The following is a 25,822-nucleotide window of genomic DNA, read 5'->3' as shown; positions in this document are numbered from 1 at the left end:
AATGGGTGCGTTTGATCAAGAAATTAGGTCAAATGTGCGGGACAGGATTTACAAATGTGACTCATCTGTCAAAAAGAATCACTCTTTGTTATGTTCAAAATGAAAAAAGCTACGTTCTGGTTTTCCTGCAAAGGGACCATCAATAGCTCCTGTGATTATGGCTATGTGTGACTGCGTGTGTATATATACGTGTGTGTGTGTGTGTGTGTTTATGTGTGTGTTGTGCATGTGAGCTCACATGTGTACTGATGTGTCTTTAATATTCAGTTAAAAAGCTTTTCAAAAACATCTTCACTTTCTGAACACCCCTGTAAATGACACAAAACTTTGTTTTTTATATTCACTGCTTAACCGAGGGGCTCTGTCAGAAGTCAGAACTTTGTCTCCCCCTCTGGTCACCGGCGGAAACCATCTCCAGAGTTCTAACCACACTACATCTCCCAGCAACCTCCAGTGCACACTTTCTAGATGCCGCACACCTGACTCTTATTCATTCAATCAACCACAGAATACTAATGCACTGCACTGAGCCACACTTGGCCACACTGTTTGTGCCACTCTGCCTTCATTACTGAGCGTAATATTTGGAGCTGATCTCTGTCTCCTGCCCCAGTTTCTGCTCTGTCTGCCGGCTGCCTGCCTCGACTCCCGCCTGGATCCCGACTAGCCTGTTCCTCCTCTGGTATCGACTCCTGCCTGCCTGACCCTGATTTAGCTTTGTGGACTTTTAGCTGAGCTAATGAACCAGCTGCATTTGGATCCAGCTGTCTGCCTGTTCTTGTGACAGGTGTTTTCCTATAAACGTATTTCATGCAGTAAAGGGAAATAATACCTATGTAGACACTGATCAAGAGAAAAGTAGAAGTGGTCAAAAACAAAACCCAGGGAGAATTATTTTTTGTCAAGAGTCTGCTTACCTTCCACTGTTACAGTAAAAGTGTGTGTGGCGAAACCCAAACTGTTAGAGGCTCTACATTCATATTCTCCATCATCCTCCTGGCTTATGTTATCAAAATAAAGCCAGCGGTTGTGATTTTTGAGTCTGCCGCTCATGTCCTTCAGGGTGCCATCCTTCTTCCTCCACTCAACTATAGGTGTGGGTCTGCCAAGAAAGACGTGAAATTGGCTGTAAATCCAAAGAAAAACACAACCTAACTTTTTAAATAAACTTTTACTAATCATTCCAAAAAGGTACAAGACCAAGAATGGATGAAGAACAGAGAGCACAGGATCTGTCTGGTACCCAGTTTTAGTAACAAAGGAGACGTGATGAATTGTAGAAAAGAAAGAGGAATGAAGCTGATGAGTCACACTAAGAAATGATATATGTGAAATTTGGACTGAGGTCTGAAATATGGTTTCATGCAAAGAAACAGAACCACAGATGCAATATTTGCTGGAGGATGTTTCTGGAGAAGAACAGAGAAGGATCTGAAAAGGAGAGGGATGAAGGTCAGCTGCAGCCAAACAGAGCATCTTTGAATACATAGATGGAGATGGTAAATAGGTATTACAACATGTTAGAGCTGACAAAGAGAAAGTTTGTGGATGTAGTCAAGGAGGACATGAAGGTGGTTGATGTGAAAGAAAAGGATGCAGAGGAAAAGATCAGAGTAGGGGTGCTCATTACATCGATCGGGATCAACCGGTCAATCGCAAAGGATGTGTATTTATTTGGACCATCACAAATATATATATATTCTTTTCTTTTTTCTTTTTTAAATGCTTTTTTTAAATCCAACATCCTCATCGTCCTAACTACACTGAGCGCCAGATATGTCATGGAGCGGCACATACTGCCTGCCATCAGAAAGCCTCTGCCGGCCCTGCTGCGTGCCGGGTCCCCAGCGGGGGACCCATTTATTAAGGCCCACGTGCCACCTTGATTGGAACCGAGCCAGAGACGCCCCATCTGACCCAACCGTCCTGCCATGGCGCCTGCTGCCGGGTACGCAGTTCCCGCCTGAGAGATCCGAGCCCACTTAGCCAGCGGTGTCTCCCAAAAAAGGATTACGTTTTCTTTTGCTATCCTTGGAAAACTTTTAAAGGTTTTGAGGATCTGCAGATACTTAGATGTCAAGCTGGACAGGTAGCACCAAAAATAGACAAAGGTAGGTTGTATTTCTAGATGTTTTTCAGCCATTTTCAGAAAGATATTAAAGATCTTTGTAAGTTAAATGCAAATCTATATGCAGTCATCTGTTGGGCCAGCAGAGTACTATTCTGTAAACATTTGTAAACCAGGATAAAGTATTTATAATTTGAAGTTAGAGAAAAGAAAAAAGGAAACGAAATAAAAAAAAATCGATGTAAAAAAACGGCTAAAAAAACGGATTTAAAAACTTTAAAATCTGTTCAAGAAAATTATTGATCAAAATACCGGTAGCTAAACTTTTATCTGCATCATTACAGTGTGCAAAAAATGAGAAAGCAGACAGAAGTTGTGCAAATATCCTTACAGGCCTTTTGGAATACATTCTAGGGTGACGCTGTCGCCCTTGAGGGCTAGGATGGAGGAGTGCAATCCGGTTGGACGGAACAGTTCCGTTTTCTTGCCGTAAATGACATCATTACCTAGACAAGGTAAACAAGTAAATCAATGTATTATTATTATAATTTTTTTGTCTCAAGAGAAACAACAATTCAATCCAGTTTAAAGAATGAGATGTTGATCCAAACAAAGGTATCAGAGTGAGCTTCTGTTCTGTTCATGTACAGATTTTAGTGCCAGAAGCAAGGACTATTTTGCCTTTTTAAAATGTGGACTATAGACTTTTAGGCTTTTGCATATGCAGCATTTCTATGTTTATGCTTAAAGGGTGATCTGGAACCAGAAATGGTCATCTCTCTCTGTATTTTCCCCTTTTTGCTGGTGAAACATTTTTATCTTGGATGTTTCTTTGTGCACAGTCAAACAATTCTGCACTCTTTCTATGGGATCTTACCAATTAAGAAGATAATAGATTTCACTTTCAACTAAGCTCTGATCATCTACTGGAAGTCTAAGAAAGATTCAAAGATGGATGTGCATATTGTGCATTAAATGAGAGCATTAGCCGATCACCGCTAGCTAAACCCACTCGTTTTCGGGGATCTTGAAGGGCTGAGTATTTTTTAAGCAATACTCAGAAATCCGTGAACAGATCAAATATCAATTTGCGGTTGTTTTTTGTGAGGAATGAACATGTTCATACACTTAAAAGCTCAAAAAAAGAGAACATTTTGCATGGTATAGGTCCTTTAGAATTTACTGAAAGTTGATTATTGACAACCAGAGATGATCAGATGATTCATAAATGACAATTTCTTTAATTGTTGCTAATAAATCTTGCCATAGCTATAATGAATCATTAGAAATTGTTTTTGTACCAACTTAAGTCAGTACTCTGTAAAAAAGTTGTTTTGTAAAAGAGACTGAAAGTTTTGTTGTTGTTTTGTTAAACTGGCTTTTGTGTGAAATCTCATAAAAACTAAAAATGTCCTTTAAAGTGTCACTTAACTCATATATTACACACTAAATGAGGGATTTGGTCCAGCTTTTAGTCATTATTTATGTATTTTTCTCTGAGACTGTGTGTTTATGTGAGCAGGAACTTACTTGGGAGAACTGTGAGACTGACAGCTGTTACAGTGAGGATTGTCAAGGCAGCCGCATACTGAGCATTGCAGATGTAGTCATCTCTACTGTCACTGCTCAGCAGATTAGAAAAGTACAGGTTTCCATCCAGCCCAGTCATTACTCTGTCACTCTGATTAATATGTACCATTGCTGTAAAAAAAAAGCAACAACACACAAGTCACAAGGAGCCGGACACATGTGGAGAGAAAACAGTCTCCAAACATTTGTGTGTGTGTAATACTTGATTTAGATTTGAAACTATTGTTTCTCTCCATAGCCACAGACTGAAGCAGGAGCCAGACTTACTGAAGTCCATCCAATGAATTTTTAGCGGACTGGAACTCTGTGGAGGGTTGCAGGTCAGGACGATGCTCTCTCTTTCATAGGCTTCTCTACGCTGCTTTTTTTGCTTTGGAATAACAGGACTTGCTGAAACGAAAGCAGCAAAACAAAAATGTTGCATGACAGAACAGCAACGCTTGAATGTTTTTTTTCAGGTGTGCTCCATTTTTACAGACTTTTTTTGTAAAGCTGTGGGTGATGTGAGGAAGCTCTGGTGTAAAATAGGTTAAGGTTTGAAGGAGAAAAGATTTTAATCGATAAATAACAATTTTAGATTTTACTTTTTGTTATAAATATTTTGGCTTTTGTAAAAATATCTCTATGGTCCAATAATTAACAAAGCATTTTGAGCAGTTCTTTACACTTATGACAGCACTGCAAGATGGAGCAGAGCAGAACCGAGCTCCAGTGTCATGGTGTTCAAAATATGACATCCAATGTTTTCATTTCTAAATGCAACACCCTTCCTTTTTCCCACAGTGTTAAAAATAAATGATCTGAAAAAATAAATGAAGGAAAATAAAAGTGTTTAATTTTTGAGGTAAACTATTAATCATAAACACATAATAATAGAAACAGTTAAGCACAATTAGCATTCGAGTACTCAATAAATGTTTGTGATCATTTCATCCTTAGAAGTTCCCTTGTTATCTAGCCTGTCCAATACCCAAAACATGTGAAGATCAAATGAACTGTGTTTTGAATGTATGCACATGGATGGAGCATAAAGGACTTACATTCAACAATGACCTTTACTTCTTGGGTCATTGCTGTCCCCAAAGTGTTGGATGCGTAGCAGCGGTAGTTTCCTGCATAGTTCTCCACGGCCTCCTCTCCTTTTGTTTGCAACGTCCCAGATCCTAAATGTTCTGTCCCAAATTCTTCGCCATTTTTTATCCATCGGATACTACAAGCAGCCGGACAGAAGACATGTAAGAAGGTAACAAAAAGAATTAAACAACATTAAAGAACAGAAGTTTACCTTTTAAAATACTTTTATGTAAAACATTTAAATGTAATTAACAATCCATTGACTCTAGGTTAGTAACTTCTTGTAGAAATAATATAAACCTTTTTAAAAACATATCATATAGACACTTAACTAATAATAATAATAATTGATACTTTATTTATCCCACAATGGGGAAATTCTTCTCCGCACTTTGACCCATCCCCTGGGGGGAGTGGTGAGCTGCAGACTGGCCGCGCTCGGGGGCGACAGCTGGCTGGGGAGAGAGGGGATCGACCCTTCGGTTATTGGACGACCGGCTCTACCGCCTGAGCTAAAAATTTTGAAATCAAATTTTCCTCTAGCCAATTTTGCAATTGGTGTTTTGCTTTCCAATTATTTCAGAGACTTGTCGTCATATTAATTTTCCATGATTCCATTCAAATGTCAGTCTGTCAGTCTGCCCCAGGACAGCTGTGGCTACAACAGTAGCTTACCATCACCAAGTATGAATGAGGAGTGAATAATGGACACATTGTAAACCCTTTGAGCATCTGGAAAAGCTCAGATAAATCCAATGCATTAAATAATTAAACTCTCACAGAATATCGACCCAGGACCCACTGTTTAATTGATTTCCATTTTTTTTTCTTTGTTTGGGTTCCAGCTCATGGCGGTGGGTAGCTGGGTTGGTAAGGGAACCAGGGTTCGATTCCTGGAGGGGAATAAATATTGGTAATGGGGCAATTACCATAACAATGGCGAGCAATTAACATCACCCAGTGAGGGCCCTTAGGCAAGTCCCTTAACGCAACTGCCTCTCAAGCAGTTCAGCTGCAGCTCACCGCTCCCCCAGGGGATGGGTCAAATGTGGAGAAGAATTTCCCCATTGTGGGATAAATAAAGTATCAATTATTATTATTAAAACCCCACAACAACACAATTAAAAAAAATAGAAAACTGTGGAAAAATCTGCCCAAGTTTTGCCGGGCATCATTGTTTTAAACTGAGTTTCACCAGTTAATCATCTACTAAACTTAAAGCATCTGCACAGGTTCACCAAATGTCATTTTAGGGCCTTTATTATCAAAAATTAACTTTTTGAGCTCTTTAGGGTATTAAGTGATCGGCTAAACGCTTTTATTTTCTATGCACACTATTCACATCTGTCTTTGCAAAAGCTTGGATGTTATTTGTTTTCGGAGGCGAGATGCCGACACACTGCAGAGGCCGACTCTTGGATGGCGTCAACCTACTGGATGTATGTAGTCTGGATTTTACTGCTGCAGGGCTGGCCAACCCTGGTCCTCAGGAGCCACCACCCTGCCTGTCTTCCAGTCCTCCCTGACCAGCTTGCTGCTGATTAGCTGACATGGGTTCCACCTCTTGACTGACTGAACACACCTGATTTAGGCAGTCAGCATAAAGACGACCAGGGAAAGCGGGAGAACAGGCTGGTTAAAGCTCTTTAGAACCAGGGTTGGCCAGCCCTGGAATAGTGGTTCAAACATACAGAAGCTTAGTGGCCAGACTTTGGACGTGGCAGCTTTCATGCTTTAAAACCTGAAACTAAAACAAAGCATTCTCTCCTTTTCGTTTGATTATATGCAGATATCACATATGTATCTCAGAACACTTGAGAAGCATTATACCAGACGTGACTTTGAACTCTACCTTCCAGTACTTACAAGGGTGTGGGGTTACCAGATGCACTGCAGGGCAGGTCGATGTCCTCTCGAGAAAAGGCAGTGATAGATTTTGGAAACTTTGTGATTTGTGGAGGCTGTAATACTGAAAAACATATGAACAGAGAAAATGGCATTATTTATAATCTGTGAGTATTTTGAGATTAAATGTCAGTACTAAGGAGTAAACTAGTATAATGTGATATATGTTAAAGAATTTCCAATAGACTTAGTGTGGATGGAGTTGTGCCATCCTAATTGGTGTGAACTCAGAGATATCAATCTAAAACTTTCCACCCATCCATCCATCCATCCATCCATCCATCCATCCATCCATCCATCCATCCATCCATCCATCCATCCATCCATCCATCCATCCATCCATCCATCCATCCATCCCTCTTCTTCCGCTCATTTGGGACCGGATGGCAGGGGCAGCAGCCTAAGCAGAGATGCCTAGACTTCCCTCTCCTCGGCCACTTCCTTCAGCTCCTCTGGGGGGACACAGAGATGTTCCCTGGCCAGCCGACAGACAAAGTCTCTCCTTTGTGTCCAGATCTTTCCTGGGTCTCCACCCAGTGGGACATGCCTGGAACACCTCCCCAGAGAGGCATCCAGGAGGCACGCGGACCAGATGCCCGAGCCACCTTTACTGACTCGATGTGGAGGAGAATCGGTTCTACGTCTAGCTCTGGGTAACCGAGCTTCTCCCCCTGTCTCTAAGGGAAAATTTGGGAAATGAGCTTTTTCTACGGAAGAAGCTCATTTCAGCCGCTTGTAGCCTGTACCTTGGTCTTTCGGTCATGACCCAGAACTCATGACCATAGGTGAGTATTGGAAAATTGAGAGCTTCGCTTTCAGGTTTAGCTCTCTCTGCACCACAACAGACTGGTACAGCGATAAGCTAAAACTAAAAGATCCAAATGTAGGGCAACATGTCTGATCGTCACTGTTCAAGCTTACTTTGAGCCATGTCTGGTATACCTGTCTTCCAAATTTTGTTGAAAAGTTATACTATTGCAAAACTAATTGCTATTCGAACCTTTTTTTTTGGGGGGGGGGGGGGTCAAACCAGATGACTATTTTCATTTTTTGTTTACAGCACTTAAAGAATTGCATGTAGAAAAAAAACTACATTAATCCACTCAAAGATCATGGAATGAAAGAATAAGTGCAAATGATATTATAACTGACCACATGGTGGCACTAGCTCAGTTAGATAAGCTCAGGTAAGTTACTGAACATATTTTTCTTTGAACTTTGAGAGTTTAAACGAGAGAGAAAAGTGTGAAAATGTTCACATATGTGAGAAAAGTGGATGAAGGATGTTTTGAGGAATTTTGCAGCCTTAAAACATTTGTATTTCTACTTTACGGTTTTTAAAAACATTTCTAAATTAACAATTTCCCCTGATATTCTTTTTTTATATTCTATGATGTTAAAAGGCGGGAAGGTTCCTGCAGGAAGTTATGAAACAACGACAGTCAGGGAACCACCTACAGCTGCGACTTCTGCGACAAAGAACGCCTGTTCCGGATGGCTGTCCCAGCCACCAACGACGCTGTTTCTGACAATCCGTGAACCGAGACGAGAGCTAGGATACGTCATCCATGGTGAACACTGACCGACGGAGGCCAACACAAAAAGTCATAAATATTGTTAATAAATAAACAATAACATTATTTGGTACCAAAGTTATGCAAGGTTGCAGACTCCTCTATGCTTTTGTTCAAAACTATTAAAAACTTCACGTAATTATTTTAAAATTCTTTATGTATCACAGTTTTCTGAAATGGTGCAGCACTGAAGTTAATCTGTGTAATTACTAGAGATTTGTTGCTTGTTTTTTCCTGGCATGTTTCTGTTTTTTTTATCTTGTTAAAATACTGGCAGCTTTAGAAATGGTTGCTATTCTAGATAGATAGATAGATAGATATTCTTTATTGATCCCACATTGGGGAAATTCAATTGTCACAGCAGTTCCAAAGAGCAGAGAAAAGAAAAGTGACAGCAATGTGCAAAAGTGAGGGGTGTTCCCAAATGCAAGTATTCAAATACAAAAAATGTGCAAAAATAGAAAAAAGTAAAAAAGTAAGTAAGTAATAAATTATGTACACTATTACAACATAACACATGTTATGCCTAATAATAAAATTATATTCTGCAGTGAACAATAGATAAACGTGTGTCTACATCAGCCTACTTCCTATATCTCATTGTCTTTCCCCATCAGTTAGGGGGTGGGAGGTGTGATAGGGGTCGGGGGGGGGGGGGGGGGGGTAGGTATGGGTAGTGGGGCTCTATCTTTTGTTATTTTCGTGTTTGTTTTTATATTATTTATTTTGTTTTGTTCTAATGTAAAGCACTTTGTGTTATGATTTCATAGGAAAACTTCCAGATAAATAAAGTTTGATTGGATTTGATATAAGGAAACCAGAGGAATAAAACAGAATAAAGGATGACAGAGGCTAGCAGTTACATATACGTTATGCATCAAGAAAAGACACTTACTGTTCTGTAGTTTATCTGTTTGTCCACAAGTGAGCAGTAATAAGAAAAAAGACAGGACACAGGTAAGTTTCTGAAGCATCACACATTTGAAACTTTAAACATGAATAAGATCATTTTACAAGATTTGTAGGCGTATGCGCACTCTCCTCTCTGAATGCATCCAAATATACTGTGCAACACCCGTTTGAGTTTTGAGAAGATAACCCCGTTTCCAAAGCATACAAGTCACAAAGGTGGAATGCCTTCAGTAAACAGCAGGATCAGACTGTTGACCCAGCATGCTTTCCTAAAGGCATTGCTTGTAACTGATTGGAAAACATTTAAATAACAAACAGCAGTAAGAAAATTAAAGGATAGACGATGATTCATTCTATCAGACAAGTATTTTTTGTGGAGCAGTAAACAAAGCCTGAAGCAGAGTGCAGTGGAGTAGAGTAAGGCTACTGCAGGACTTAGAAATAGGTTAACCTCTGTAGTGGGTTTGTTGATAATCCTAGGAGCTGTACTCCATTTTTAACCCTAGGTCAAAAAAAGGATCAAACAGTTGTTTTGTTGACAGTATAGACCGGGGGGGGCAAACTACGGCCCGAGGGCTGTAATCGGCCAACCTCCATGTTTGGCCGGGCCCACTGAACAATATCAGAGACCCATGTTTTATCTTTTTATCTGGCCACACGATCAAGAAATGCATAGATCGTGGCATTTTCTTCCCCCTTCTGCAGTCTGTGCTCCAACCTGAAAGCCTCTAAAATCTCTGTCAAACAGAAAAGAAGAAAATTTTCCCCTTCTACGTCACAGTTCATCTTTTTCCGGTTTAGCTCATTCTTTTGGAGCGATCATGCTGACTTTTTTAAACAGTTCATCCTGTTCTGTGTCCTGATTGGCTGAAGACCTGTCAATTAATCTCCTCAGTCGGTGCCGTGTCTCCTGTACAGAAGTGCTGAGCTCTTCAGATCAGAAATCTGTGATTGATCAGATCTTTGTTTTCATTCTAAGATCCTGGAACTAATTTCTATGAAGGTTTGAGAAATTTAAACAAGAGAAAATGGTGAAAATGTTCATGTCTGTCTGACAAAAGTGTATTTAGGCAGTGAGGAGTTTTATTGCCATAAACGTCTGTAATCAGACTCCGTGGATTTCACCGATCAGTTATTTTTAGAACATAACTCCTGCAATAAACGAGGGAACTCTGTTCTGGTGAAAAGGTAACGCATATATATGCGTAGCTGCAGCAGAAGACAGAGAAATTTGCTTTTTCCTTATTACTGGATGAGAAACAGACGCGCAGGACACAGCTGCTCAGTTTTAGTGCAAACTGTGAGACGTGAGGAGCTGCAGCCTCAAAGTCTCAGCTGGAAAATGACAGGAGAGGATCCACTATTTATTGGTTTTTCTTTTTAATGTATCTGTATATTTTTTTCCTGACTTTTTGTCTTTGAAAATCAGTTATTTGGTCATTTTTTGTTTCATAAATAGTGTTACGTATTTTATTAAAAGGATCATGAATGAATACAACTTTATTATAGGGATTTACAATAAAAGAAAGATAAAAGAAGTTTAAGGAGAAGAGTTATTGTGGCCTCACAAGAAAAGGTTTGGGGACTCCACTCTAGCATCCATGTGATGTTGGAAGATTTGTTGTTTTTCATTCTGTCTATCATTCAAACACCACATGAACGCAGCATTTCTCTAAGTTTTACACGAGGTACATCAAGCCGTTGGTGCAATTGGCTCTAAAATGAGTTTTAAGTTTTAACCGAAAAACTCTAAAATGCTCTGTTTTAAAATATAATTTTCAATCCAAATGTTTTCATCCAGATTTCATGTTATTTCTTTCTCACTCCATGCATTTTCTCCTAGTCTGGCCCTTCTATCCAATTTTAGAACCCTATGCGGCCCACGAGCCAGAATAAATGCCCACCCCTGGTATAGAATGAAATAAACACTTCTTTTCATTCCATTTGATTATTTCCTTATTTCCACATTTATATTCAAATTGTTTGGGCGGAGTGATCCAAACTCCAAAGACCCTAGAGAACACATACAGAACGGCCTGACTTAATCAAATGAAATCCGTGGGTTTGAGCAAAGTCACATGTGTGAAGAGTATGAGGGGAAAACACATCCTTGTGGTCAAGAGGGAAGAAAGGGTCTTCAAGACTGTTGGTGCTCAGAAATAAAGTACTTCTTCCTGGAGGAGTACAGTCCCATATGCAGGAGTTTATGCACCAGGATCAGGTCGATACTATTTTAGACATATGTGTCATGGAAACGCAGCAATTCAAAGCTATGAGCTGTATAAACCAAAGAGAGGAGCCATAAGGGTGACTGTTGTGGAGCCCGGTTAACAATGAGACCAGGAAAATTACTCTAGTGGGGACAAACCAAAGTCTCTGGGGTTGAAAGACTGTCTTGTTTTGGGTAAAGAGTTGATACCATCAGACAGAGTATTACTGATATATTATCCTGGTAGGATATGGTAGAGCGTAAAGGGTAAAATAAATCAGAAAAAGTGCCAGATTAACCTCATTTAACCTTGAAAAACAAAATAGCTATGAATCACTAAAACAACTAATTAAACCAAAAAATTATCTTTTTGAATATGGTGGAACATTAACATGTTGATTAGTGCATTTCTAACTTAGAACATAAAAAAAATCACATTTATAATGGTTTGGTCAGAAATACACATAAATAAAATGTTATATTTATCATTATGATGTATGATGCCTCATACAAACCATTACTTAAAATTTAAATGTGTATTTATTTCTGAATTTATTTTTATGATTTGTATTGTTTTTATTTAGTCACGTTTTTTCCATTCAATACAAACATGAACAGTAATATTAAATAATTGTTTCTATGAGCTTTTTTGTTTTTTTACTTCTTTTATTCCATCATTATCAGTGATGCTGGTCCAGGTATCAGAAGGAAGGATTCATTTAAGACAGGTTTTGGTGTGAATTCCTCACAGCCAAATTCGAATAAGGTATTTATCATTTGAGTGTTTATTTTTTTTAAATCCAATATCTTGTTTACATAAATGTTGAGCTAATGAAGAGGACTGCAGATGCAAACAGGGTAAAAACTGACATAAATTTGAAAAAACACCTGGTTCCCAGTCTAACTTATTTCCTAAGCATGGAGGGAGTCATGTCAACAGACTTTGTCACCACTGTCATTAGAATCACTCTTATGTTGAAGTGCACAGTAAAGGTCAGGGCTTCCACTCACGTCTGAAGCAGTACTCACAATGCTTAGGGATGTGGATGGCTCCATGAACAGACGGACACTTGGAGAGGAGGCAGGACAAAGAAAGGAGTAGAATCAGAGGGGGGAGTGGGGAGCCCAGCCCCCAATAGCCCCTCCAACGATGCTGAGGCACACACATCTTTCAGTATCCCATCCAACTCACACAAGACACCCCCGCACTCATTAGTCCTTTAAAGCACACTCCGCTCTAGCTTATGTGCTAAATCAAGCACACCATCCAGGAACTCCCCGATGTGGTCTAAAGAAGTGAGCAGCGGTGTGATTTAGACTGGGATGAGGAGTGGGGGGTGGGTTTGGGAGGGTTGGGACTTGCTCTGCGGTTTAGAGTGAGAGACTCTGAGTGTCTTGCTCGCCCCACCGTCTCATGTTCAGCAGTCAGCTGTGGAGGAGATAAACAGAGGAGAAAGAGGGGTAGATGGGCAGCAGATCAGGAGGAAAGTCACAAACATAAAATCCATTTTTAGATTTAAGTTCAAGAACTCAAGCATTAAAGGACCTGACATCTGCTGGGGCACAGAGGTAGAGCGGTCAACCTCTGACGGAGGATTGCAGGTTCAGTCCCTGACAATGTGTTTAAGTGTCCTGAGCAAGACCATTGAATGTAAAAACAACGGACAGCTCAACCCCTCCCTTCTCATATTCCCAAATAGAAAGTACCATTGCTTCCTGGCATTGGCGACAGTAGCTGCCATAGGAAGACCAATCACTGTCAACTGGTTTGAACATGGCGGTGCCCGTATCAGGAAGCAAAGTAAGGGATTTTGCCTCATTTCGGGAGAGCTGGAGGTAAGGCATTCTCTATGGGTGACGTCACAGCTTGATGGACCTTCGTTCATCGATTTTTCAGTCTATGAACGAGACACTGAACGCCATGTTGCTCCTGGTAGTAAGTTAGCGTCAGTGTTTTCAAAATGATCTCGATATATATATACATATATATATATATGTATATATATATATGTATATATATATATATAGATAGAATGCTAAAAAATGGTAAATAGGATATACTATGTTACTATATATATACATACTTACATGCATGCATACATACATACATATATATAATTATATATATATATATAATTATATATATATATATAATTATATATATATATATATATATATATATGTATGTATGTATGCATGCATGTAAGTATGTATATATATAGTAACATAGTATACCCTATTTACCATTTTTTAGCATTCTATCTAGACTTTTTTAAGGTGGAGAAATCAAATTGAATACGCTGCCCCAGGCTTTTTTCTTACAACTGCTTGTACAGCAACACTGGTCCCTTTTGTTGCACTTTCTAGCTCATTTCTAAAATGTCGATTGTAAAACAATAAAACAGCATAGCTACGAGCGAAGGCCATCGCTAGTAACATTGTGGTGCAGAGAATTAAGGACATTTCATTTGATATTGAAAAACTGGGGTGAAAAGAGTGGGGTTTGAATTTTTGTCATTGGTGCAATCCGACACCGCTCAGTTGCAAATTTTTTAAGACGAGTAGACAATGACATGAATATGAGCGAAGAGCCTTAAGGGCCAAACAATCAGAACAGATTCATTTGTTTATCTGATCAGAATGGCAGTGGTTTGTACTTCTGAATAAGTTTACTATTTGTATCATTTTCCTGATTTAAATTTAGAAGTTTACAGTGAGGATTGAATAGTGAATTATATACCATTTAACGTGAATCCAGATTTAATGTCGACAAACGTTTTTTTTCCAGATGGAGTTTTTCTTCATCTTATTTCCGGTCTGTAATCATGAAATATATTTAGTTTCTATTTCTGTTCTGTGGGAAAAAAATAAAAAAAGTATCCCATTGTAAGAAACCTTTCATGATTTCATTTGTATTTAATGTGATTGCAAGGTTCACAGGATGCAGGCTAAATAGTTGGCCCTCACACATTTTCACCTCCCTAAATCTGGCCCACTTTGGAAAACGTTTGGACCCCCCTGGCACCTATAAGTCCAGGAGTTATGGTTGTTCAAAGAGTGTTATTTGCTGTAGCTGGTGACAGCTGTATCATTAAAGGGTTAAGGCAAAGCCTTCTGGATAACAAAGTTTCCTCATTATGAGTCACAGTGATAGATGTTTTTCCAGAACAAATGGAATAATTGTTGTCTCAGTTGTTTGTTTCAAAGCACTTAAATTAAATTTGTAAATGATATAACTCCATCAACTTTATCACTCTATCTCCTGGCCCTCCAATACACATACATATACACACACAGTTTAACAATGATGACTGGCTTGATTAAAACCCAAACTGCAATCCATTTTACATATTATACTTTAACCTTTTGGTCTGTTGTCAGGAAGGAAGAAATATTGTTAAATGATGAAACCAATCTGTCAACACATAAACATCAACTGAAAGTGTCAACTACTTATAGCAGTGTAGAACAATAACATGAAGAAGGATAGGGACTTTTAAAGGTTTCAGTTTAAATGGTAGTTAAGGACAAAATATACTTTATGTATTTTATTTTACACATGATCAGTCATTTATGAATCTGACAACTTGTAGATTTTTGCTACGAGACTTGAACCCACAAGATATATCCATCTGTCACCGGAAAGTACCTCATTGGAGACAATATCAAAAACATCAGGATGCCAAAGAGAAAAACAAAACAGTAATATATTTTTACCATGCAGTCAGAATGACTGCACCTCCCTCCAATACCCAAAGCTTTGGATTTAGAGGTGAAAATACCTTAGGAAAATCTTTAGGTATAAAAAAGACAATCTTTAAAAAACAGACAAAAATTCCTGCCAACCTTCAACATACTTCACCACAGCATGGAACTATTCTAGCTTTAACATCACAGCTCAAATAAAGATTTTCATTTTTCAAACATCTTAACCAGCACTTTTCTACCTTCCACCAAGACCCAAATGGCTTTACAGTCCCATTCACCCACACATTCACACTCTGATGGCAGCTCCATTGCCGAACACTGGCGCCAGTCTATAACCACCAGGAGCCGCGTGGGGTTCAGTGTCTTACCACTCTACCTCTGCATCACAGCTGTTCACGTTAAAGAGATATGCGTCATGGTTTACCAGCCGCAATTCCTGCCAAGGTAATAGTTCTTCCCCTACCCCCACGGCTTCTCCCTACCCCTCCAATTGTTGGGGCATTTGGAGGGGTAGGGTTGTCTGAAATAGCTTTTTTAAGGGCAAACCCTTGTGGCGGAGGGATGCCAAGCCGTGCCAAAATTAAAAAACTTTGTTTCTTACTGTAACACAACATCATAATATTCACTTTTCACATTATGTCTTTTTGTATGAGATGTGGAATGCCCAGAAAAACTGACATTGTTTTGTGTTTGCCAATATCTTAAGGTTTAAATTGGCCTGTTTAAAAAAAAAAGCCAAACAGTTGACTAGGAGGCACGAATTACAGATCCTTCAAAAGGGCACATAGGCCTTTTGCCCAGAGGCCCTTAACATCAAGGTAAATGGTAAATGGTGTATACTTGTACAGAGCTTTCCACCTCCCTCTAAGGCCCAAAGCGCTTTACAGTCACAAACCCATTCACCCATCCACACACATTCACACACTGGAGCCAACCTTCCACCAGAGGCAAGGTGGGGTTCAGTGTCTTGTCCAAGGACACTTCAAAACATGGGCGGACAAGGTGGGAATTTAACCTGCATTTTTCCGATGAGAGCTCGACCGCCCTACCACTGCACCACGCCCGCCCTGAGGTGCCTACCACATCCTTGCTAAAATATATAAGGAGACGCAGGAGATATTTTGAATATTGCAGGTCCATTTTAATCAAATTTGCACTTGTAAAACCCTGTGAAAACTTGAACAAATGAAAAACAACTTAAGTTAATGACCAGATTGTGTGTTTCAGATCATAAAAACATGTTCCCACATCAGATCTTCTAAGGACTCGGTCACTCCACACTTCCTCATCGAAACCACAGCTCCTCTCTCTGGATCCTGCCATAGACTTTCTCTACATCTACAAAGACACAATACAGATCCTTGTGACCTTCTCTGTTCTCTAGAGACATCCTCAACCCAAGAACCAACAACCTTTCTATTCTTCATTCCCTTCAATGTCTTCCTCACATCATCCCTTTTGATCTTTGCTGCTTTCTGCTTTGCGGCCATCTCTGCTCCTCTCTACAAACTTGATCACCTTAGCCTGCTGAACCTCCTTCCATCTCTGTTTCTCTGTCTCACCTGTACAGATCTACCTCTACCTCCTTTGTGTCCAACCTGTCATCCAAGCCCTCACACGCCCTTTGTCTGATCTTTTCCACATCCACCTCCACCTTGTGCTGCATCTTCCTGTTTCCAGTCTGGTTTTCTGTCAATGTCCCACTTTTTCTTAGCCTCCTTCTCGAATCTAGAAGAAACATCCAATCTCCCAAAGCCTTTTCCAACTCTTCCCTGAAAAAGGACACGCCTACAGCCAGAATCAACATCCAACCAGATGCATGCAGCTCTGACAGACGACACAATGGATTTAGAGTTTCTTTTATGTCATCTTTATGTAAAAAATACAATTTAAACATACCAGTATTAAAATTGTAAATACTGTGGTATTTCTAACTGCCTCCTCTAAAAGGTTGTATCTATTATTTGTCTACAGCCTCTGGAGCAAACGTGACTTGCCAGTCTGTGTGTGACACACAGTTTCCTGGTACTCTAGTATTTTCCTCATCCCCCTGCTGTCAGTTCATTTCACTGCCATATGGTAAATTTCCTTTCGCTCTGACAAACCAGGACTACCTCTTCTTTCCTGTTTCCCCTCCCCCACACCATCTAAACACCCCCCACTCTCCCCCTGTCAAGTGCCACTCCCTCCATCTATTTGAATTAACTCAGTTTTACACCCCTGCCCCCCCACCCCCACGGGAGGGTGGGGGCGGGGGGCAGTTACTTGCCACTGTTTTAGTTTCTGTTTTAATTGTCTCCACAAAATGCGGTCATCTGCTTTTTAGCGATGTCTCGGTTTTATCACTTCCAAGTTTGAGGAGGTTTGAGGTGAACCAGGTTTTTATTTCAGACAGGCAGGAGGAGAGGGAGGCAGGTGGAAGAGAGGAGTTGGGTTTACTGGACAGATAGAGCTGAGTGTCAAAACAATGAAAATCAATGTTGAATTTACTGCATATATTGCATAGGGGTAGGAGGCAGGTAATGAAGAGGAGGGGACCGAGAACAGAACCTCAAGGAACACCAGAGAAAATGAGCGAGGGTCAAGATTTAGAAGAATTCAGTTGGATGAACTGAATGCGGCTTGAGAAATATGAATGAAACCAGCGGAGGGGGGTGGACTTGATACCAAGAGATAAAAGTCTGTGAAGGAGAATGGAGTGGGATATGGTGTCAAATGCAGCACTCAAGTCAAGTAGGATGAGGATGATGATGAGTCCAGATCAGCTGCTAGGAGAAGGTCATCAGTTAGCAGTTTCAGTGCTATGAGGGAGGTGAAAACCGGATTGAAAGGGTTCAACGAGATCATTTTGATTGATGGTGAAGTTGGAAGGAGACTAGTTTTTGAGTGTTTTGGAGATGAAGGGGAAGTTAGAAATAAGACGGAGATTATCAATTGGAATTGGAGTCTGAGCCGGTTTCTTTTAGGATGGGTTTGACAGCAGTGGTCTTGAGGAGTGAGGGGACAATACCGGATGTCAATGAGGAGTGGATGATAGCAGAAATAAAGGGTAGAAGAGAAGGGATGCAGGATTTAACCAGGGATGTTGGGAGGGGATCAAGCAGACATGTTGATGGTTTGGACTTATGGGTGAGGCGGGAAATTTCACTGGGATCGGGGAGCTGAAAGGAAGAAAATATATGAGAAACAGAAACACAGTCAGAAGGGATGGAAGGAGAGGTGGATGAATGGAGATGCTGATGGATATCTTGAATTTTCTGGTTAAAGAATGATTGAAGAGAATTACAGTCATCATCTGAATAGAAATGAGGAGGAAAACTGACACGGGGTTAAAGGAAAGTTTTCATTAAAGAAAAAAGAATTTTAGAATTTCCCTTATTTGCATCAATCAGTTCAGTAAAATATTTATTTTTAGTGTTAGAAACCAAGTCCTTGTATTGTAAAATACGCTCTTTGTAAATTTCCTTATGAATGGGAGAGCCAGTTTTTTTGACTTATTAAAAGGCATTTCTCCTTATTTCCAAAACTATGCCACAAAATATTGAAAAGATTATTTCCATAAAGGAAACTATTGCATCAAACAGGGCAATGCTGCATATTACATTTTACATCTTGACTAAACTGCAACAACGCAAAGTAATCACATTACTTATAAATGTGATTGAATGCTTATCTGCAAAACGCATGTTAGCATTTAGAAACAAGAAGAAACACAATTGTTGTTGTTCAACAGTGCTTATGTTTCTGAGGCACAAGATTCATATTTTTATGCTTTGATTGAACTAGATTTGCCGGTTTTGAGACCATGGTAACACACATTAACAAAACAAACCAAACATTCGATCTCTTCACCTTAACACACCTCATTTGCACCAGCGTTTACATGGACAAAAGTAATCAGAATAAAGGCCTGATCAGAATAAAAATGCATCATGTAAACACAATCATAACAAAAATAAAAGATCATCTTGCTCTGTGCCATAGCTTTGTTTGTTTACAATGAAACTCATTATTTCTTCTTCTATGGCTGTTTCCGGTATTTTAGACAGTCCTGCGCAAGTCATAATCATTTATTCTGACTGAAAGTGTGGTGTATGTAAACATTTGTTATAATTGGATAAAGTTTTTCTGGATCCATGTACACAGTTCAATTTTAATCCGATCAAAGATATTTTGCACATGTAACCGTAGTTTGTGTGACTGTGCAACTGGCAACCACAGAAATGTTTTCTCAGCATTGTCTACTTTACTTTTGGTGATACTCTGTAAAGCATTGCTAGTTGAGTTGAGGAAAACATTACATTTTAGACATTTCCACTTTGACACACCCATTAGACAGAGGTTGCATTCCTGCTTCCAGCCAGTGTCCAAAGTTGTCATATCTGATTGTGGCTTTCGTCATTAGGGTTTGGTGCATTAGCTTTCCTCAGTGGTGGTCTAGAGCTCAATGCCGGTTGCTCAACTTATTTTCCACATTAATTCCCAATTTAGAAGATTAACTGAATTGATTTTATAACTACTAGTTTTTTTCCGTTGGCTTAAATGAACTACGTACACCATAACCCTTGTGCTATCCTAGGCACTTTACCATTGGGAGTGGGGTCATCTAGACCCACTAGACAGTGCTCTGAACCTTTTTTCTTCAATGATTTGTGATCTTCACTGGTGTCCATGGATTACATGAAATCTTTCCACCTTTATCCACCTTTGTCATGGTAGGGAGAACACGTCAATGGTCATCTTGACCCCATAGGATAGCACAAGGGTTAAAGAGACAAATCAACAGTTTGAATGACCATGTTTTAAAATATTTTAAAAAGAATATAAACTTTTTTTTTTTTGCTATCAAGTAACACATTTCTGTTCATTTAAGCCACTATCACTAATACCATGTTAAAAAAAGAGAACCCTTTCAAATTTTCATAAACAGTAACGAATAAAAACGTGTGGGATATTTTTCCTGCTATGACTTCCTTGTTAGTAAAAGGGGAAGATCACACAACTATTTTCTGCCACAGCGACATCTGTTGGATTTCTCTAGCATTGCATACCTGTAGCAATTAGTAGAGACGGCTAAATCAGATTGAGTTGGGTTTGGAACTTCTCTTATTGATTATTGCCTCAAAATCTGATAAACCATTTGGCTGAGCCGACAGTTAAAGGGCTGAAATGTACTTTATGTTATTAACTTATTTTGTTTTGTTTTTTGATGCGTCTCTGTTTATAATGGGATATAATGGGATATTACAACATATTGTAATATTGTAAACAAGTCTTTGGCTAAACAAATTAGACAACAATCTGTGCACACAAAGAATGCAGAAGATGTAAAGAAAAAAGTGACCTAAAGCTAATTCAATCGTAAAAGATTAGATTAAATCAGTGAGTCAGGGCTCCTTCAGGTAAATAATACTAACAATCAATCAATCCAAAACAAGTAAAACAGAGGTAAAAGCCAGAAGGCAGTCAGTTCTAATTATATTATTTTTAATGATCCAATTTGCTTGTATAAATGTATTTACTAATTGGACAAAAAAGCAAAGTTTCTGTAGTTTTTTCTTTTCAATATGCTTTTGTTAGATGTTTGATTTCAATCCATCTTCAGACAGTTGGATACTTTAGTCATCCCCATCAGGAGAAACTTGGCTGTGTGATAACACACATCATTGAAAAATAAATCCAATAGATAAATGCGTAAACAGATACAAAATAGATATACTTAAAAAGCTTCCTAAGGGATGTTATTAAACCTAAAGCAGCCTGGAAAAAGGATTTTAAATATGCATCTTTAAAATTAAAAAGACTTTATAGATATCACAGTGATCTCAAATAGTAATAAATGACAGTTGTACATTTATACTAAAACAACAGTCTAAAACAACAGTGTATAAGAATCATATAATCTTTACTACAATCCAATATTAAGCTTTTATTTTCCAATGGGAGATGTAGAAGAGTTGTGAAACAATTTAAGGAGCTATAGACATGAATAATGCTTTCACATTCAACATTTAACCCCTTAAAGGGTACATTTAAAAGGAGGAGCCGCAATGACTCAGGCACACCTCAAATGATCTGTAATGTTAGAAGTTGATTTCTGGTAAAGCACACACACACACGTGTGTGTTTGTGTGTGTGTTTGCTATCCCAGTGTGCTTTTTGCAGCTGCGCATGTTTTTCCCCTAATTGGTTTCTCTCCATCCATCCATCCATCCATCCATCCATCCATCCATCCATCCATCCATCCATCCATCCATCCATCCATCCATCCATCCATCCATCCATCCTCTTAAAACACAAACACACACGTGCTCCTCCAGCCAGACAAAAGCAGTTGGTTTCCTTTGCGTTACCTTTGCAGTTGGTGTTCCTCCAGTTGGATCATTTTTTATCGGTAATCCTCCATCTTCCTTTGTCCCCGTCCCTGAATAGATTCAGTCTCCTCCACAGCCTATTGACTGTTCTTCCGCCTTGTGTGAGCTTTTTTTTTTTCCTGCAGTGGTACATGAAACACACCCTTTGAAGCTCTGCCCATGACCCCCCTCTCCCCCTCCCTCTCTTTTCTCATTGGCTCCTGCTATGAAAATATGACATCAGCCTCCATGGTACCCTCCTCCTGATCATCTTTGGGTGTTCCCTCATGCTGCTACCTCTGCCTCTATGTTAGGCCCCCTGTTCACTGACATCTTTGTTTAGGGACGCTACACTCTGCTATCCAATGTACAGATGCAAATGCTCCTTTGTATATAAAGATAATCCTGCTAAACAAGAAGTCGTAACTGTTTGTGAAATATGAAGTGAGAATTGTGCCACTACAATAATAGCAAAAGTTATAGTTTTTAAATCAAAATTTCCTTAAATGCATTCAAAGTGAACAGATTTGAAAAAAAAAAGTCTAAGTTGCAAATAAAAACTAAAATTTTTGTTTGTAAAATCCCAGCTGTTGTCCAAATCTCTTTCACGGCTACATAACAAGTTTGCATTTTTGAGGTATTGACCTTATTCTTCCCCAATCTTTATTTTTCTTCGCGTCTGTGAGGTTTTTTTGTTTTATTTTTACCAATGTGCTACAAAGCAGTCATTCACAGTGGATTCAGATCGGTTCAGAACAAAAGGAGCCTAAAATATACCATAGCTTTGTTATTTATACCACAATAACTCTTATGTTTTAAATATAACTGAACAACTCGATTTTTTTTCATGAATAAAACAATCAAATTGAAATAGTAAAATAGTTTTCCACATATATCTTTGAGAAAATTGGAACATCTGCCTTCTGAAGCAAACTTTCTCTACTAAAACATTCACATCGCAATTAGAAAAAGGCTTTTCTCTTCTTTTAAGTAATGTCTACTTTTGTAAGCTGTCATTTTTTTCTCTACTTACTGCAGCTGTTAATCTATAATTATGTTTAAAGTACATTTGTCACAGAAAATGTATATAAGTCATGAATATTAATTTATCGCTTCCATTCTGGAGAAAATCTAAAAGTGTTGAAAAAGGTTAAATCAGTGAATAGATGTCTGAAAACTGTGGAGAGTATAGAAACAGGAATTCAGTGGTGTGAATGACTGCTGCTGTGAGTCACCTTGATGTTTAACAATTCTATCTGTATTCTGGAAGCAGTTGTAAAACAGGTATGATTCTGTTTTATAAGAGGGTTTGTGCATGCGGGGAGGGGGGGGGGGGGTGTTCTAAAATTGAGAATTGACAAAATGATACTCTGCATCCAGGCAGGCGTCTCCGGGATTCCTAAGAAATCTGTACAAACATAATTAATATAAATACAGCTTAGCCTCAAATCAAAAGGGGTTTATTCAAATATGCACCTCATGTGTCAGAGGATTCATAGCCCACATGATAACCGTAAAATCTGTCCAACATAAGAAGCCTTCAGGTCTCAGCTGTTGGACAGGACAAGTTAAAAAGAAAAACAACTAAACAAAAAATTCGAGAAATGGGTAATTCTAACTGGTTATAAATATGAAAAAAGAATGTAAGCATCATTAAAATACTTCAAGATACCACACCACTAAGCAGGTATAGATTTTTATTTGGATTTGATGAAACTATTGGATCCTCTGCACTTCAAGATAGGATAGTGTTTATGCTTTTAACCCTTTCACTGCCTACTCAAACAAACGTTAGAGGACATGCAGAAAACACATCTATTATGTATATTACTCACCAAAGCGATAAGCAGGATCTTTTTTAATTGATTTTGTCTCGCTTGGGTGGGTAAAGGGTTGTAATGGGGGTTCAGATTTTCTAAGGATAAACATTTCTGTTGCCGCTCAAATATTGAATGGTAAACAGTTGAAGCAAGTTAACTATCATGTTTTCCTTGATTTAAAGTGGGGATTCATTTTGTCCCATTATTCAGAATTTGACTCCCAGTTTGTATTGGAGTGGGTAATAGGAGTCAAACAAAAGGTATTGATCTGTGTGTGGGGGGTTTCCTGTAGATTTCTACTTGCAGGTAACCCTCTACCTCAGACTTTGTAGGTTCAGATGGTCTCGTTTTAGAAAGTGCGAAAGCTTACCTGAACTCTGGCAAAGACCAGTCTGCCAAAGACCTTGGTCCTTTTGTTAATGATGGTTACACAGGGAATAAACTGCCCATAGCAGAGGCTAAAATGTCCAACAGAATGGTCGAATCTGAATTGCTTACCTACAGCTTCTCCCTGTTCATCCCTCTATGCAGAGAGATATGGAAAAAAAAAAAAAAAGGATTCAAATTCTGATGCTACCACTGTCATTAATAATCAACAGTCATCTACGTTGTACACTCGAAAATATATAACAACAACAACATTGGCTTTCTAACATTAAAAAGTCATGGAGGAACATAACTCGATGCTTAGGCCAAATCCTAGTTTCTCTACCCCTCTGGCTCCTCCCTGTTGCTCCAATTGTTGGAGCATTGGAAGCTGTGGTGATGCTTGACGTGACGTTTTTTTAAGGAAGAGCTGTAGTGACTCAGGGCTGTGTATCCCTCCGCCGGTAGGGTGACTTGTGCTGGAGATGTGCTCTGGAGCACAGAAGTTTACATTTAAATGTAAGGCTGTATTCAGAAAGATTACATTTGGTTCCCTTTATCCCTTGTGCTATCCTATGGGGTCAAGATGACCATTGACAGTGTTCTCCCTACCATGACAAAGGTGGATAAAGGTGGAAAGATTTCATGTAATCCATGGACACCAGTAAAGATCACAAATCATTGAAGAAAAAAGGTTCAGCGCACTGTCTAGTGGGTTTAGATGACCCCACTCCCAATGTTAGAGTGCCTAGGATAGCACAAGGGTTAAGTGAACCAGAGTTCGTTTCCCTCGATAATCTGGAACAAATTGTCAATCTGAATACCCCCAAGCAAACGCTGGTCCGGGACCAGGAATTGTCTCAGACCCATCTTTGGATCTGGTCTTGGTTCGTTTCCAATCGGACTGAACTTCAGTTCGCTCTGAGTTTCCTCACTCTGAATACAATTCATCCTCAGAGCCACCGTAACTGACGTAAACAGTAGTAATGTAGTGACTGATGAACTGCGGACAAACATTTGGCTCAACCTATTATTTGTATAGAAAGTTCATTTTAACACAGCTGCAAACGCTCTTACAGGCGCTGCTGTGACGTGACGTCATCCTAAAAGCTACCTAGTAGTTCCTTAACAGAATTCTCTTCAATCCAATGGCAACACCACAACGATGAGACACAGCAACTCATTGAAATGTGGTTAGATGAATTTAGGCTGATTAAAACAATTTTTAAAGTGATCCACATTGCTTTTCACTGCCATCCCAACAATCTATATGTTATAAACACTTATCAGTGAACCTTATTAGCCGTCTTCTTGCTGGTGACCGCCCTGCAGCATGACTCCACGGACCAAAGCAGCAGTAAACAGTGTTCTACTTGATGTTGATATGGACACGTCAGTGAAATATAAAGTTTGAATGAACTAAAGTGCAGGACTTCCATAAGTTTGTTCTCTAGTAGCTTTGCCCCGTCCTCGTAAATCCTGACCTATGAGTGAAGAGGTCTTTAGTCACATGCTTTTGTTTATAAGCTTTAGTCTGGAACAGGAAAGTCCCCTTAATGGCAGTCTGAATATAGACTAAACGCTAGGTTCAGAGCTCGACCCGGACCAAATCAACCAGACCGGATCTGGACCAAACAGTTTTCCCAGTCTGAATACACCCTGAGTGACAGGGTTCGTACAGGCATGAAAAACCTGGAAAAGTTCGGGAAATTGAAAATGCAATTTCTAGGTCCTTTAAAAATTGTGAAAAATGAAATCTTGTGTAAAGTTTTGGAAGAGTCGTGGAAGCTCAGTGCAGTCTGTTAAAACAAAAGACAAACCTTTTTTCCACAACTACAAAGCAAAGAACTCCAAACAGGCTGGGCTTTAACCTCAGCTGCTCATGAAAACAGAAGAAAAGTCACAAAGTGTCAGTGTCATCGACACGATCCGTTTAGCTTGTGTTTGTCACAACATCATTCATACTTTATCCACTAACAGTAGAAAGAACAACGTTAAGGAAGTACTAAATATTGACCAGGATGAACTGTTTCTTTTTTGTCTGTGAGTCAGTCCCAACGACAATATCAGACACAAAGCAGCAACGTCTGTGGGAGACCCGGTGGACGCTCACATTGATGGTGTGGTCAACATTACTGTCATTTTTTTCTGATTTCGCTTTAATACATTTTAGCGAGGGGACGAGGACACGTCCAGAACTTGCATTACTTGAACACGCTGGTTTACTAAGAGAAAGAGTCATG

At 39.2% G+C, this 25,822-nt stretch overlaps 1 protein-coding gene across 3 annotated transcripts in view; it reads right to left on the bottom strand.

Moving 5' to 3' along the window:
* The window catches only part of LOC101164215 (neural cell adhesion molecule L1.1), a 52,771-nt gene extending 31,188 nt beyond the window's left edge, over window positions 1–21,583 (bottom strand). For 2 of the 3 annotated variants that reach the window (XM_023957039.2, XM_078950078.1), the window contains exons 1-9: window positions 21,394–21,583; window positions 12,362–12,761; window positions 9,107–9,121; window positions 6,599–6,701; window positions 4,699–4,868; window positions 3,926–4,048; window positions 3,599–3,769; window positions 2,460–2,574; window positions 918–1,102 (exon numbers count right to left, since the gene is read on the bottom strand). In XM_023957039.2, coding sequence (XP_023812807.1) covers window positions 918–1,102; window positions 2,460–2,574; window positions 3,599–3,769; window positions 3,926–4,048; window positions 4,699–4,868; window positions 6,599–6,701; window positions 9,107–9,121; window positions 12,362–12,500 — 1,021 coding nt within the window. In that variant the 5' untranslated portion in view covers window positions 12,501–12,761; window positions 21,394–21,583. The remainder of the gene's footprint in view (window positions 1–917; window positions 1,103–2,459; window positions 2,575–3,598; window positions 3,770–3,925; window positions 4,049–4,698; window positions 4,869–6,598; window positions 6,702–9,106; window positions 9,122–12,361; window positions 12,762–21,393) is intronic. The other variant, XM_023957040.2, reaches the window with a different exon arrangement.
* Between the last annotated feature and the right edge of the window lie 4,239 nt (window positions 21,584–25,822).

This window comes from Oryzias latipes, chromosome 7 (assembly GCF_053564925.1).
Source record: "Oryzias latipes strain Hd-rR chromosome 7, Olatipes_Hd-rR_3.1".
NCBI lineage: Eukaryota > Metazoa > Chordata > Actinopteri > Beloniformes > Adrianichthyidae > Oryzias > Oryzias latipes.
Note: the sequence above shows the minus strand (reverse complement) of the source record. Positions and strands in the feature narration are given on the sequence as shown.